Source organism: Electrophorus electricus, chromosome 4, assembly GCF_041902795.1.
Source record: "Electrophorus electricus isolate QZ-2024a chromosome 4, ASM4190279v1, whole genome shotgun sequence".
In the NCBI taxonomy this organism is placed as follows: domain Eukaryota; kingdom Metazoa; phylum Chordata; class Actinopteri; order Gymnotiformes; family Gymnotidae; genus Electrophorus; species Electrophorus electricus.
In genome coordinates this window covers 13,311,230-13,325,702 of record NC_137500.1, presented here as the reverse complement: position 1 = coordinate 13,325,702, position 14,473 = coordinate 13,311,230, and the positions used below count along the sequence as shown (strand labels likewise).

General features: G+C 45.0%; 1 protein-coding gene across 13 annotated transcripts in view; it reads right to left on the bottom strand.

Annotated features, from left to right (window-relative positions):
* dennd5b (DENN/MADD domain containing 5B) overlaps positions 1 to 14,473 on the bottom strand; it is a 35,379-nt gene that overhangs the window by 16,064 nt on the left and 4,842 nt on the right. For 8 of the 13 annotated variants that reach the window (XM_081712477.1, XM_035522198.2, XM_081712473.1 and 5 more), the window contains exons 2-5: positions 6,605 to 6,664; positions 4,692 to 4,801; positions 2,134 to 2,842; positions 994 to 1,181 (exon numbers count right to left, since the gene is read on the bottom strand). In XM_081712477.1, coding sequence (XP_081568603.1) covers positions 994 to 1,181; positions 2,134 to 2,842; positions 4,692 to 4,801; positions 6,605 to 6,664 — 1,067 coding nt within the window. The remainder of the gene's footprint in view (positions 1 to 993; positions 1,182 to 2,133; positions 2,843 to 4,691; positions 4,802 to 6,604; positions 6,665 to 14,473) is intronic. The other 5 variants (XM_081712475.1, XM_081712476.1, XM_035522192.2 and 2 more) reach the window with 1 other exon arrangement.

Here is a 14,473-nt window from a genome sequence, read left to right as displayed (position 1 = left end):
CCTTCATATCTGTCCATCAGCCTAAAGTAGGTCTATAATAAACAGAGCCATGCTATAACTCTATGCAATAAATGGGTAATGAATACAGAGTGATGTAAATAGAAGCGAGCTGAGTTAAGGGTGGGAAGTGATTCTGTTACAGAACTAGTGGGGGGAAAAAAGAAAAAAAAAAATACACTGGTCTTCCCTGGGGAAGGTCTGCACATACAGTTCACCCAAAAATACAGATTATCCTGCCCCACACCGGCACATGCACTCAGGTGTGTGTGTGTGTGTGTGTGTGTGTGTGTGTGTGTGTGTGTGTGTGTGTGTGTGTGTGTGTGTGAGATATTCCTGTTGTATAAATAAATCACTCAAACAGAACAGCAGCACTAGCCACACCTCCAGTCCTTTGCGCTAGTGAGCACGGCCTGCACATGAGCTGTGTGGGCGCTGTTTTGTATGATGAGTAGATTAAATGGAAAACAAGGCAACACCTCTCATCAGAGGTTTTTAACATCATATTTATCATGCAGTCACAGGCGCGTGACAGGATTTTGAAATTGGTAAGGCAGTGATGCAAAGCCTTCACCTTCAATATATGCATGTGTTCTCCCCTAGCACATGATCTCTGCTAATATGTGTTGTGCTGGTTGTGCTTCTAAAGTACTTGGACGGTACAACCTTATAGTCACTGACATGAAGACATCAGGTTTCTGAGAACAAATATTCATGGACAGAGGTTTCATTCTCTCACCATCACTCTAACTGTCCCACACTCACTAAAAGCGATAGAGCATACAGAACAGGATTTAGAGAGCAGAAAGCAGGAGAACTCTCCCGGGATCCTCACGGATGAATAATTAACTTCCACATAATGCAGAGTAATGCAACAAAGCAATTAGGGAGTACGGTGGAATGGCAGGACTGCCATGCAGACTCAGCAGGGCACTCTCAGCGCTAGCACCACGCCTGAACGGACCGTCCGTTTACTACCCCTGCTGTGTGCGTCACCTCTTGAGGCAGCTCCAGTTTGGAGCGATCCGTGCCCTCTTTGGACCGCAGGCCCATGAGGTAGGGCACAGGGGCATCCAGGAAGTGCAGCAGAGAGGCAGGCAGGATGGGCACGTAGACATGTTGCCACTGGAAGGGGAAGAGCAGTGTGGTGATGCCCTCTGCCACCACCATCAGCCTCTGGTAGTCTGTGTACACACACACGCACACGCACACGCACACGCACACGCACACGCACACGCACGCACGCACGCACGCACGCACGCACGCACGCACGCACGCACGCACGCACGCACGCACGCACGCACGCACGCACGCACACACACACACACACACACACACACACACACACACACACACACACACACACACACACACACACACACACACACACACACACACACACGTAGAGAGAGAGAGAGAGACCATATTTGTAAAACAATATGTGTAACGTCAACAACAACCCACACAGAAATATGTCAAATGCCTGAACTGAGTAAATATTTATGATTAAGTGATGCTAATTTAACGTTCACCCATAAATCTTTCCTGCACTACAAAATCATGTTATGCAGTAGACATCTGCTATAATCCAGTCATCTGTAAATATCCAGCACAGGCCTTTGAAACCAGTCCTAAAGGACCTCATTAGCATCAGCTAGCCCTGAGCTAAAGAAACACCGCGTAGGAATGGAATATTCATTAGCGCGTCTCCTCTAAGCACTTCGTCCCCACTCCACATCAAAGGCACTGGGGAGGCGGGGTGAAGGTGAAGGGTGGTGCGCCGTCTCCAGCAGGGTTTCACCCACCCTGATCAGAGGAAGGGGCTCAGCATGCCAGGGGCCAGTGGAGGTACAGACACGTGCTGATTCAGATTAGCAATGAAGAGATCACCACCATCGACTTACACTCTCCATGAGGCCCCATTAGGGCAGGCCATCGCGGCGGTGCCCAGGGAATGCTGGTTAAACCCCCCCCAATCTGGCTTCCCCCCTCAATCAGCTTTACTGATCAGTAAACACTTGACGTGGAAGTAGAGACTAGTTCCTTTTGGCAGGAATTCAATTCATCATCGAGCTTGGTTTTATATTGTAAAAAACAAACAAAATAATAACATCTTTTCTTTTTTTCCCCCCTCACCCTGAGAGTAGAGCAGGACCTGCATCTCGAGCAGGACGCAGGTGAAGAGCTGCACCAGGTTCTCCACACCCAGCAGGCAGAAGGTCTCGCCCAGCGGGTAGTCGGCAAGCGGCAGTTCGGCGGGGCCGGGCCGCTGGCACACGATGGGCTCATACACGCCGTGGAACTTGAGGGAGCGGCCGGGCGGGGGCAGGGGCACCTCGTACAGCACGTTGTAGATGTAGCTCTCCAGGGGCAGCGGCGGTGGCTGCAGAGCTGTGACGGCGCAGTGCAGCTGCGCCAGGAAGCGCCGGCAGGCATGCATGAAGGGCATGGACGTGAGCAGACACAGTGCCTTGGACACGTACAGCGTGTCGTGCTCGGCGTCGTAGGACGAGGACGCGCAGCCGCAGCCACCCCGGCCCCCTGCCTGGGAGGAGGAGGAGGTGGAAGAAGGAGACTCTGGCTCGTCCAAGCTGCTGGCCAGTGAGTCCATGCTGGAGGAGGAGGAGGAGGCCGAGGACGACGCGCAGGAGGTGTGCTCCGCGTGGTGCATCTGGAGCAGGGTCTGCATGGCGGAGCAGATCTGGGGGCTGGTCACCTCTTCGTAGAAGGTGTGGACGAAGCCATATGTGCGGGAGCCGTCCTCGCGCGTGATGAGGAAGGAGTGGAAGTGGGGAGCGCGGTCGTCCCTCTGCGTGCGGAACGACAGGCCTTTGGGCATGCACAGCTGGAGAGGGAGCCAGGGACAAAGGGACAGAGATTGTGAATTTTGTTTTTTTGTTTTTTCCCCCCTGTGTGCACCAGCCACTTAATAAAGATTTTACAGTTCACATATATTTTTACAGATGGTTTACAGTATAATAGTTATGAGGCCATTTCATGAAAATTAGTGTGAAGAAGAGAGAAAAAGCAGAGGAAGTAGGTCACGTGTAAGGGACTGAGGCTGGGAATAAAGACTCCAGGTGCATTATGGGAGGATGGATACTCTCTGACCTAGCCATGAGACACACAGGTAGTAGGAGCACATTGACCTAGCAGACAGAGGAATAGCCTTTATTCCGATGTGTTGAGAGAGAGAGAGAGAGAGAGAGAGAGAGAGAGAGAGAGAGAGAGAGAGAGAGAAAGAAAACAAACAGAGAGAGTGCAAGCTTTTAATACCACCACCATTTTCAGGTCCAACAGGGGGACATGCACAGTGCATCGAAGGGACTCAGAAGAGAATGATGAAGCACACACTGCACTTTACATTCACTCGATTCTCTGGAAAACACGTGATGACATCACCAGCGAGAAGAGGCCCAGCTCAGGTGTTCTTTTTCAGCAGAGAACATGCACAATGGGCTCTTTCCATGCTGACACAAGCAGACAGCGAGGCTGAATAATTAAATGGCCCCCTCAGCAGCAGCGAGCATCTGTTTGCATGGCTTATGGAAAAAATGACCTTCTGGCATTGGCAAAGATAGCCAGAGAGTCCTGTTACCTCCGAACACCCAGAGAAGTAACACTACTCCTCCACTCCACGATTCTTTGTGTATGTTAGTCTGTGTGTGGGTGTATTAGCGAGAGAGAGAGAGAGAGAGAGAGAGAGAGACCCAATGTGCATGTCAAGCCAAATCAAGACAAACCTCTGCCATGATTAATGCAGCTGGTCAGCTGTATCCAACACTCCCAGGACCAAACACATCCCGGGAGCGATTTATCAGGAAAAAAAAAAGTCCTGCCCACAGGCCAGAGATAAATTTTACTTGCCCTCTGTTAACCCTATAGAAAGGCATCTCTGACCAGAGCTGTCTGGGACAACACCGTGGCCAGGAGAGCATTAAGTCTGGCCTGGTGGCCTGTGGAAGTGCCATGTTCTAAAACTGAATCCTACATGAACAGGACTCAGAACCCTGCACGTTTGCTCCTCTGGCCATGTCAGATACCCATCCTCCACCCTACTGGTTTACACTCTCCATGTGTCCCAGGACCCATGGGAACTTTCATTCCAGTCAAAAGTAAACTGTAGTAAAGGGGTTTTCTTTTGAGCACATTTTGGCACAAGTACATTTCCTACATTAGTAGTGTGCTCAATAAAGGACACCCTAGACCTCAACATACACACCCACATACACACACACACACACACAGCTAATTTGGAACTTGGTATACAGGAATGGGTCACGGTGACACAAAGAATAACATTTACTGCAGCTCAGGGAAATCAGTGCCACCCTGTCATTTCACAGACACTTCCTGTTGTTTAAAGAGCCGAGGCGGAGCTGACTACCATGAAGCCATGGTCAAGGAAAATCACCCTCACAAAACTACTGCTTGCTGATCCACACCAAATGACTAGCAGATAAATACCTCCTACATTGAAGCTCTTGCCACAGAAAATCTATAAATGTCACCTAAACCATCACTGATACAACCAAAACCACATGCATCTGAAGTCTCCATCAGGTTCTGTGTTGGGTAACATGCCACCTGCTATTGTGCCAGCTGTGAATAATAGGAAGCTCCTGGACAGCTGTCTACTGGTCATGCCGTTAGAAGGCGCAAGACGCTTGTTGTGAAGGGCGCAGCTCACCTACCATGTTAACAGCATCCTGGTCAAAAGGGCTCCAGTCGATGTTCTCTGGATAATGGGCCAGCACTTTGGACTTAAAGGTCCTTTTTAGAGGACTCTGGTCGAAGTTCTCACCTGGAGGAAGAGATGACAGGAAACAGTGGAGCGGAGCAGAGGAAGACACCACGTTCTGCACCTTTGAACTTTATGTTCAGTTTACTTGGCCATTCACTAAAGTAAATACATGTGGACTAAAGAGACGCATTAACATTGTGAACGAGAATGTGCGTCCCTGTACCATAAAAGCATTAAAGAAAATGACATTTTTGCATGTCTCAGATACCAATTGTAAGGAATCTTACTTGAGGCTTTGTTTAGAAGGAGAATAAAAATTCTGGCTGAGATCCTGTATGATAGCAGTACAATCTCTGTATGAAGCCTGTATGAAGCCTTGCCAGGACAGTGAGTTTAAACAAGATAAATTTGGCTGAAGTATTACCTATTTGTTGAGTACTTTGGATGGGTATACACTGTTTACAGGGCACAGTACATATATAACAAAATACAGAGCACGAGAGGGGAAGAAAGGCAGAGAGAGGGTACGAGAGTCGGAGGGAATATGAGAGACAGGGAGAGAGAGCGAGCACATGCAGAGGGGAATAGAATCAGGTAACCTTGCTAAGGAGTATAGGTGACCCAGAAACAATGAATGACTCCAGGGATATGCTTCTTAAACCATACACTGAGACCCACTGCAGACATGCACACACACCTACTGTAAGTGCTGACATACCAGTTTCCAGCAAGCTGTCCCCATCTACCCATCATGAGCCAATTAACTTTTATTTTATGAGTGGGAAGTTCTACTTGTTCGTAATCCATTAATTAATGGGCTACTGAATGAAACTGTAAAGTTGTGATGCATAACCAACCGGAGCGAAGCCATCTTTAGGGGCAGGATTAGGGGATATCACTTTACAAACAAAGACATTATTTCATAACAGTATACATATGATTTTGTTTCATGACAAATTATTATTTTCTATGTTTGCCAAAATCATGACGTAGTAGCTTCCAGTGGGAAGAAGTCTTGCATTCCCCCTGGAACTTTTCCCTCTGTACATTACATATACACTAACATTACCCATACACATGGTAGACAGAGGGTGTGTGTTTTATTTATATTTATATCTAGATAGATAGATAGATAGATAGATAGATAGATAGATAGATAGATAGATAGATAGATAGATAGATAGATAGATAGATAGATAGATAGATAGATAGATAGATAGAGTATTCATTCATTGTCATTCATCCACTTGCTCTCAGTCAGTCTCAGATGTAACAGCTCATTGTTATATGCTGTGGAAGGACATGTCTTTGGTACACAGAAACAGACACAAAGCCATGAATACAGGTGCAGGATGAAGAGGATTAGCACAGGAAACCCAACAAAAGAGAGAGAGAGGGAGCAGTGAGAGAGAGAGAAGGAGCAACAGGGCCTGGATGCCAGGTTTAGAACGAGGCTACCGCGGGCGAGGAGGCGCGGATCTGGCCAGCGACGGGGCTGACAGGCTGAGAGGGAAAGCAGCACAGCGCTGGTGGAGAGGTGTGATGGCGCTGGCTGACTCTGATCATGTGACAGCTCTGTGACGTGGCGGGCGGGGGGGGGGGTCTTTTATTACACAGCAAGTCATAACCCCACGTGTGAACGTGTGTGCGAGAGAGAAAGAGAGAGGAGAAAGAAAAAAAAAAAAAGGAAAAAAAAAAGAGAAAGAGTAGCCATCACAAGCTCAGAGGAGAATGACCCACATTTCTGTTGTATGGCTCTACAGAGGCAAACCCAGGAGAAAAAGAGGGTGTACTGGGGAAGCAGAGAGAGGCTGGAGCGTCCGGACAGTGGGGACAGGCAGTAGGGGCTATGGTGGGGTTTACCTGCGGCGACGCTCTCTGGGTCCCTGCCCTGGCGGTCTGCCTCAAGCCGCTGGTACAAAGCTGAGGTGGTGTGGGCACAAACAAGGACAGACAATGAGGATGGTAAATCAAACAAAGATGGAGAAGCAAGCAAAACCAAATGAGCCCACGTATCGAGGCAGGCCTGTGTGTGGATGGGAGCGATGGTGCGGCCAGCACGGTGAGCTTCAGCTGGGGAGAGAGGCAGGTTAGTGTGGGACGCAGAGAATGGAGAATGAATCTACATGGGAATGATTTAGGCTTCGGGACGGGAGCTTAACGGAGTCGTCACTGCCGCCTTCACACAAACTGTGTGCTGCATTTGGGAACATTCACAAAACGTGCACGGCTGTCCAGAATAAAGCTACATCAGACAGTAACGTCAACGGAGACTGGTAGACAGCCACACACCCACCCACCCACCCATTGTTTTCTTAGCACTATTTCAGCCTTTTCTCAGTGGTGGCTACACAATGCCAACTGACAATGAGACAATGAGGGCTTTGCTAGAGTGGTAGCCAAAACAGACTATTCATGAGTCATGGCTACTCAGGACTAAAGTACATACAAGTAAGCCACGTGTACTATTAAAGGTGAAAAGTGTTATGGTAAATAGTCATTGGATGATGGACTGTAGACTGTAATTAGATGATCTGTCTGACTGTGTGTCTGCGTGTGCGTGTACGCATCACTACTCGCTGTACAGCAATGAAGCACTTGCTGAACTCACTTGAAGCCAGATTTTTTAAAAAAGAGATTACAAAGTTCATGATGTCTTAATCAGCCCTTCCAACTGCCCTTGTCATTAATGGAGTCCTTCAACAAATTAGCAACATCATTTGCTAGTTGTGTATCGCTAATGTCATAACGTGTGGCACTGTTCAGAACTGATGTGTTCTTGCTTCAGGACCTATGCAGGATAAAGAGCGCTAATAAAGGCCAAAGTTAAAAAACCCAATGCCTTCTGGGCCGCCTTTGTCCACGGTCACAGGCAGCCTTACATAACACATGAACCACAGTTAGACAAGGGTGGATTTGTCTCAAGAATGTGCTCACCACAATTCATCATACAGTTCATCATATAACTCAGAGTAATCAGATGCACTTAGTATTCATAAGGATCTGCTGCAGTAGAATAAATTTAAGGTGTGTGCGTTTTCTCAAAACAATCAATCCTCCATGTGTGCATTCTGAGAAACTGGCTCCCTTCCACTGGCCTTTGAAAGCAAGCTGTTCTAGAGGTACAAGCCACAGGAATAAAACATGAGGCTTGATAACGTTCTGCTTAAAGTGCCACAATTACATTCACATTCAGGCAATAGCTACACCACTACCACGCAAACGAATGTGTCTAGCGTCGCTACATGCTTTTTATGGAGCCATATTGGTGTGCTGCATCTGCTGCGGTGGTGTCCTGGCATTATCTGACCTAAACAGGGCCAGACTACATGAAAGCAGTAGTTCATTCCAGATCTCCTGCAAACGAGTGCAATATAGATAAAACAAATCGGCTTACTGATTTCAGATCCTTGCCAAAATGATACAAGCAGTACAAGTTAAAATCATACGTAATATGATCGAAAACCAGATCAGTGTGAAGTTAGTGTGTTTAAAAGAAGCCTGGATGAACACATAGCCTTATCTGAGGCCACAGGTTACCTGATGAGTTGGACGTTGCTCAAAGGACAAAGTCGACATGACTAAACAAGTTCGGACACACACACACACACACACACACACACACACACACACACACACACACACACACACACACACACACACACACACACACACACACACACACACACACACACACACACACACACACACACACACACACACACACAGTTCTTTGACCCTCTTGCTCATAGAATACAACAGCTTTAAAAACGAGTTGGCTCCACGTCCAGAAAAAATGATTACTACTAAAAATATTTAGGACAACTATAACCAAGTTAAATTAACTACTACAGCCAGTCTCTATTTATCTGTTACACCACACAAGTGAAATACACATTATAAAATGTTACACAAATGACAAATGGGGCAATTACGGTTACATTTTTTTTCAGGCCATTAAAGTTTTTCGTGAAGTTGATTCTGAAAGACACAACCGTTTCTTCTTTCTTAAGAGTGCAAATATGCTCTGCAAATACACAGTGATATTTCCAATGGGAAGAAACATCATGTGTAGCGAGTGCGTGCGTCTGCCTTGTATGAATCCCCCTGTGAGGGCTGTTGGTCCCATTAGCCCTCTGAAACATCTCCAGCAGAGTTCAGCGTCCTTCGCTTGCACGCTCCTGCGCACGCCCACAGGCTCACATTCTCTATGGCCATAAAAAAAATATCACCACTGTCTCTACTAGAAGTTCCGCCGCAAACATCTGCGTGTAGATGGAGAGATAGACAGATAGATAGAAAGAGAGAGAGAGAGAAAGAGAGAGAGAAAGAGAGAGATCGATCATGGAAACAATGGCTGTCAAACATCACCTCCCAAAACAAATTACTCTTAATTATATAATGGTGATATATTTATAGCCTAGACCTGATGAGCCATTACAAAACTTGGTCAATTTCTGGGGACTGAAAATCAATTTTCACATAGTACACAACAAGCTGTTATTTAAACTAGTTTCTTCAGAGAAAATCAAATCAAAACAGCCCAAAAAAAAAAGCCATGAAAAACAAAACAAAAAGTGAGTAGAGCAGAAAGAACTGAAGGGAAACTTCACTTCCAGAACGTTTTAATCTATAATATTATAATCTATGAAGTTATAGTCTATAAAATTATGTAAGGTTATAGGATAGAACATGCATGTCTGGCTGGCAGTCCCACTGCACACCCACTTATAGAACAGGGGTTTTCAACCACAGGACAGTTTTTACACTGTGGTGGCATTCACACTAGCCACTCAGGCATCCTTTTCTCTTTGCTCTTGACTGGTGGTGGTATCAAATGGAAGGATCAATTGAAAAAGTGTCATCCCTAAATAAAACAGGCCATCACTCATTAAATGTAATAATAAGAAGGAGCCCCTGGATGTTTCACACGCACGCACACGCACGCACGCACACACACGCACACACACGCACGCACACGCACGCACACGCACGCACGCACACGCACGCACACGCACGCACACGCACGCACACGCACATACATACAGCTGTAAAGATGAGCAAAGGTTATGTAAGCAGTTACTCTGCTAGTGACAGTGTCTACTGCTAGGCCATGTCACCACGCACATACTATGGGTCGACCAGTATGGGTTTATCAATGTCCAATTCCAATGCCATTGCATATATTTAGAGAAGCGCTAGTGTTGATATCAAAACTGCATTAAATCAGCTACCTGATTAACCAATCAGCCACTAGTACACACGTACAGTCAGTCATGTATGCACACAAGCTCACACCTTATCCAAGCAACCTGAATAAAGAAAATGATACTCATAAATAAGTTTGTCGTCATATTCAACAGTCTGTGTCTCTCTCTCTCTCTCTCTCTCTCGTTTAGGCAAACAGATTTTAGCAGTGCTGTAAAAAAGCTAAGAACAAGACAAAAACAGGCTATATCAATACAAAATAAAGATATGCATGATACCCGTTTTTCTGCACTGATCCAATATCAAAATTTTGCACTTACATATTGCCAATATAGATATTGATCCAATTTTTTCCATTTCAAAATGGCTGTGGAGCTGTGGTACAGTTTTGGGGAGGTAAAACTTTGTGTGAGATGTATTAAAAATGCATATTTTTACATACAACATGGATAGGACAGATAACTGTAAATTATTTACAAAAAAAATCACCACACACACAAAAAAAAAACCCCCCCAACATGAAAGCATTTTATCCTTCCACTGCAATACAGCATCTCCCTTAGGTGAGACGATAATTACCGTCATCTCCTGCCTGATTCCCCAGCTGTACAGTACTTACCCCTGGCACATACATATCCTGTCTGTTTCTCTGCTCGGTGCGGCTGCCTCATTCACCGATTCCTGACATTTACACGATAGTTTGACAAATAAATAAATAAAGACACTACTGAATGCAAGTGTAATTCCACATCAACTTAATACAGACCTTTTAATTCTTTGTGAATTTCAGCAGTAAATTGCTGCTCTACCTGCTACACAACCCATTCACACCAGTCACTAAGCAGACAAAGAGGGGCTAACTGTATTACCCTCTTAATTTGACATCGTCTTAAAACCAACAGAAATGTAATCTGACGATGATTACAAGACGGCCATTCTTTATAGCCAGAAAAAAATAAAAGTAAAGTTAAAACTTAGCTTAGTCATCACCTTCTTATTCAAATTTCCCAGTCCACCTTAAAACTCAACAGGCTAATGGCAAACTCAGCATCTCTTCAAACCTTTCATGTGGTTTGAATACTAATGCCACAGAGTAATTAACTTCATGAATTTGGAGGGGAGTGCTTTACTAGTTCAATTATTTCTCCTTTCCAACTCAGTTTCTGTCAGGTTTCTGCTGCGCTTTCTCCTTCTCCCACCCTGAACGTCCTTTACTTCACTAGAAACAATGTTCGTTTTTTAAAGAAAGAACTAATACATAAGTTATCCATGGTCACGGAGCCATGGTGGTAAACAGTCCCAAGATGCTATATTGTCTCAATTAAAAGTTCTTACTGGAAGACAGCTAACCTGTTCCCCCCAGACTGAGTCATCAAAACCACAGGATAGCAATGCAAATCACCATGTGTGTGTGAGTGCATGAATATTTGTATTTGAACACAATAATCGTTAATGTGAAGAAAACTACAGTTTTCTATTCTAGAAAACACTACAGCCGTGTATAAATTGTGCTCAAGCTAGCTCAGCTGTTATCATGTGCAATCTGCTGCTGCAAAGCACTGGTGTACTATTTTCAGGATTTATGATGGTGTCTGATCACTTTCTTAACTTTTTTTTTTTTTAATTCTCCCCCATTATCTGACTGAGCATTTTGCTGTCATCGACTCAATTCCGATATGTGGTATCGGGTTGGTGCCATCCCTTGTATAAACTCAGCCAAAATTAACCAGAACTGTACAATTACATGAAAGGTACATCCATTTATATAGCTGGTTTCATATGAAGCAGGGGATGCATGGACTTATAACCAAGTGTTCTGAAACTGGTCCATGACATCAGCTAATGCCCCTGTCTGACACAAATAAGGTAGACGTTTAAATATTACCAAGACATCTAAAAAGATCATGATAGAAATATATCCTGCTTCAGGTACATTCTCTAAGAGAATAAATGCTGAGAACTGACACATTTACTCCTCAGGTCTGCCACTTTCAACTAAAAGTTCATGGTTAAAAGTCTGTCACAAAGCTTTACCTGTACTGATTATAATTCGTCCATTCGAGACATTCACAGACAAAATTAGTAGGCAGACCTCTTAGATTACATGAAGTGAAATACTTTGAGGTTGGCGAGTTAAAAATATTTTCTTAACAATTACATGCCTGATCTTAGATCACCACACAGGCTTCTGCACTACTCCTCACCACAAGCACAATCATTATGAAAGGTTATGGGATTATATTTTCTCCATCACCCAGACCCAAGATCATTCCCATCTAAAAGAGATGCGCTACACTGGACCAGCTGACCTGACACGCCATCCCAGCCCTCCTTCAGACCAGCGAAGTCCCAGCAGAGTGAAAAGTCAATCAGAGGCCCGGAAGGTGTGACCACATTACCATAGGCTTTGTGCCGGTATCCCTACCAGGGCTCTAGGACAGATGGCCAGGGATTCATTGCTCCAATGCCCCCTTTTATAGTCCACCATACCCTCTTCAGTGCCTCCATCTCCTGCTACAAAACACACTAAACAATGACATCAAACAACAAAACTGTGAGGAGAAACGCAGTGTTCCTCTAGACTCACTGACTATGCCAGTCTTAACAGAAGCCACTCAGGAATGTCAATGCCCGGCTTTCATGGCGTGGACGGTGAAAGCTCCATGGGTTGCTAAACTATAGCTCATCAGTGAATATAACTGCCACCAAACTAAAACCTGTTTTCTGTATGTCCTTGACCACCTTCACCAACATTCCACTGGATTTCAACAGATGCTGCTGCAAAAGTAGGGCACAGAGTCACTCCCAAATACGCACACAAGACCAGATGGACACAATAAGCTGGTGATGATTAGGCAAGTGTCACAGCCTGTGCAACTGGGGGTAATTCAAGGCATTACAGCCTGTGCAACTGGGGGTAATTCAAGTAAGACTATTAGAAGTTGGCTGAAGGTGTGAAAGGCAGAGACAATGAAGTGGTGATAGGACAACCATCAATATAAAAATCAGCATAAACAATCCCAAACCAGGTGCAGCAGAGTTGATGAAGAGCTGAAACCACAAAGAGGCATCTGACAACTAGCACATAAAAGTTCATGGTTACCTGGGAAACATGCCACAAGGCAATGTGAGCCTGAATGAGTGTAGGCACACACGCACGCACAAACACCCACACTCATGCACGTGTGGACAAACACTCAAACAAAGTTAGGACTGGGAAATTAGGGTCATATGAAACCAGTTTTTCTTTTGATTTTTTTCATTCTGACATTTAGGTTTTTAACAGTATTCCTTTTAAGAAACTACTACTAGAAAGTAAAAATTTTTTTTTTAACAAACTGAGCTGGCTTGCCAAAGCCCATGTAAACTGCATGAAAACTATGACTATGTTAACTGACAATCAGTACAGCCATCATTAAATGTTTCTATGTAATTCGTGTCACAAACTGAACACTGATAAATATACATTAAACAAAATCAGCAGTAAGCGGCTAGCATTTTTTCAAAATCAAGTTACCAACAATTTTGTTTCCAATGTTGTTACTTGGAAAAGCATATTCAGCTTTATTATGCCTCGTTCTTGAGCTTTGTTTTCCATTTTGACGTGGTCATTGCGAGTATTTCATGCTTCCATGTGATTGTCATGATAGCAGTTTATTGCAAAGTCCAACATCTGTACATACTCATGTCTGCATCTGAAAAACAAACCTAGCAAATATGTCAGGTGCCGTTCAACAATAACAGGCCAATAATAAATACCTTATTTTTAGAGATCGCAAAAGCATAAAAAAAGTAAATTCAGCATCCTAGCTCTGGAATCGTACACGTGCGCTACTCTGACGTCTAGAAGAGATATTTGGGTCTGTTGCATGTCTGTTCTTCTCCCCGGGACTGGCTGTCCAGGACAATGCCGTTTTCCCCCTCTCACAGACCAGCCGCGAGAAGCTGGAGGGAATCTGAGACAAAAGTACTCAAAATGATACGGACGACGACAAAAATAGCCAAAGCTTGGGTTACACTGCACAATGGATTCCGTTTCACTATGGCCTCCCAGACTCAACGCACACTCACCCTGAGATAAATACAAAGTAAACAGAAAAGGAGGAGATAACGGATGCGGGTGCAACATGGATTGGGTTCTCCGGAAGAAACTCGACCCGTTGCGGTTCCCTCACTGTCTCTCCTGTGTCCCTCGTCAGTGTGATGTTTACTACCTATAGGTATGGGTGCCACCCTAAGCCATCAGCCGAGAAAGAACATCCAGCACACAGCTCCTCTTCCTCAGCCACTAGGACCAGGTGACGCATCCAGCCACTCCCATGTCCACCCCTCACCATATCTGGGCTGGAAGGTCATAGATTACAGTGGCGTTTATCACACTGTACAACGGTAAGTCCCAAGGTTTGGCTGATCATGCAAATGAGGGCTGCATGGCCTGGAGAAAAAAAAAATTACCCTGGGATTATATCACTGTATATTGGAATGACAATAGGCTTTGTGGTATATTAAGCACACAGTGGAAAA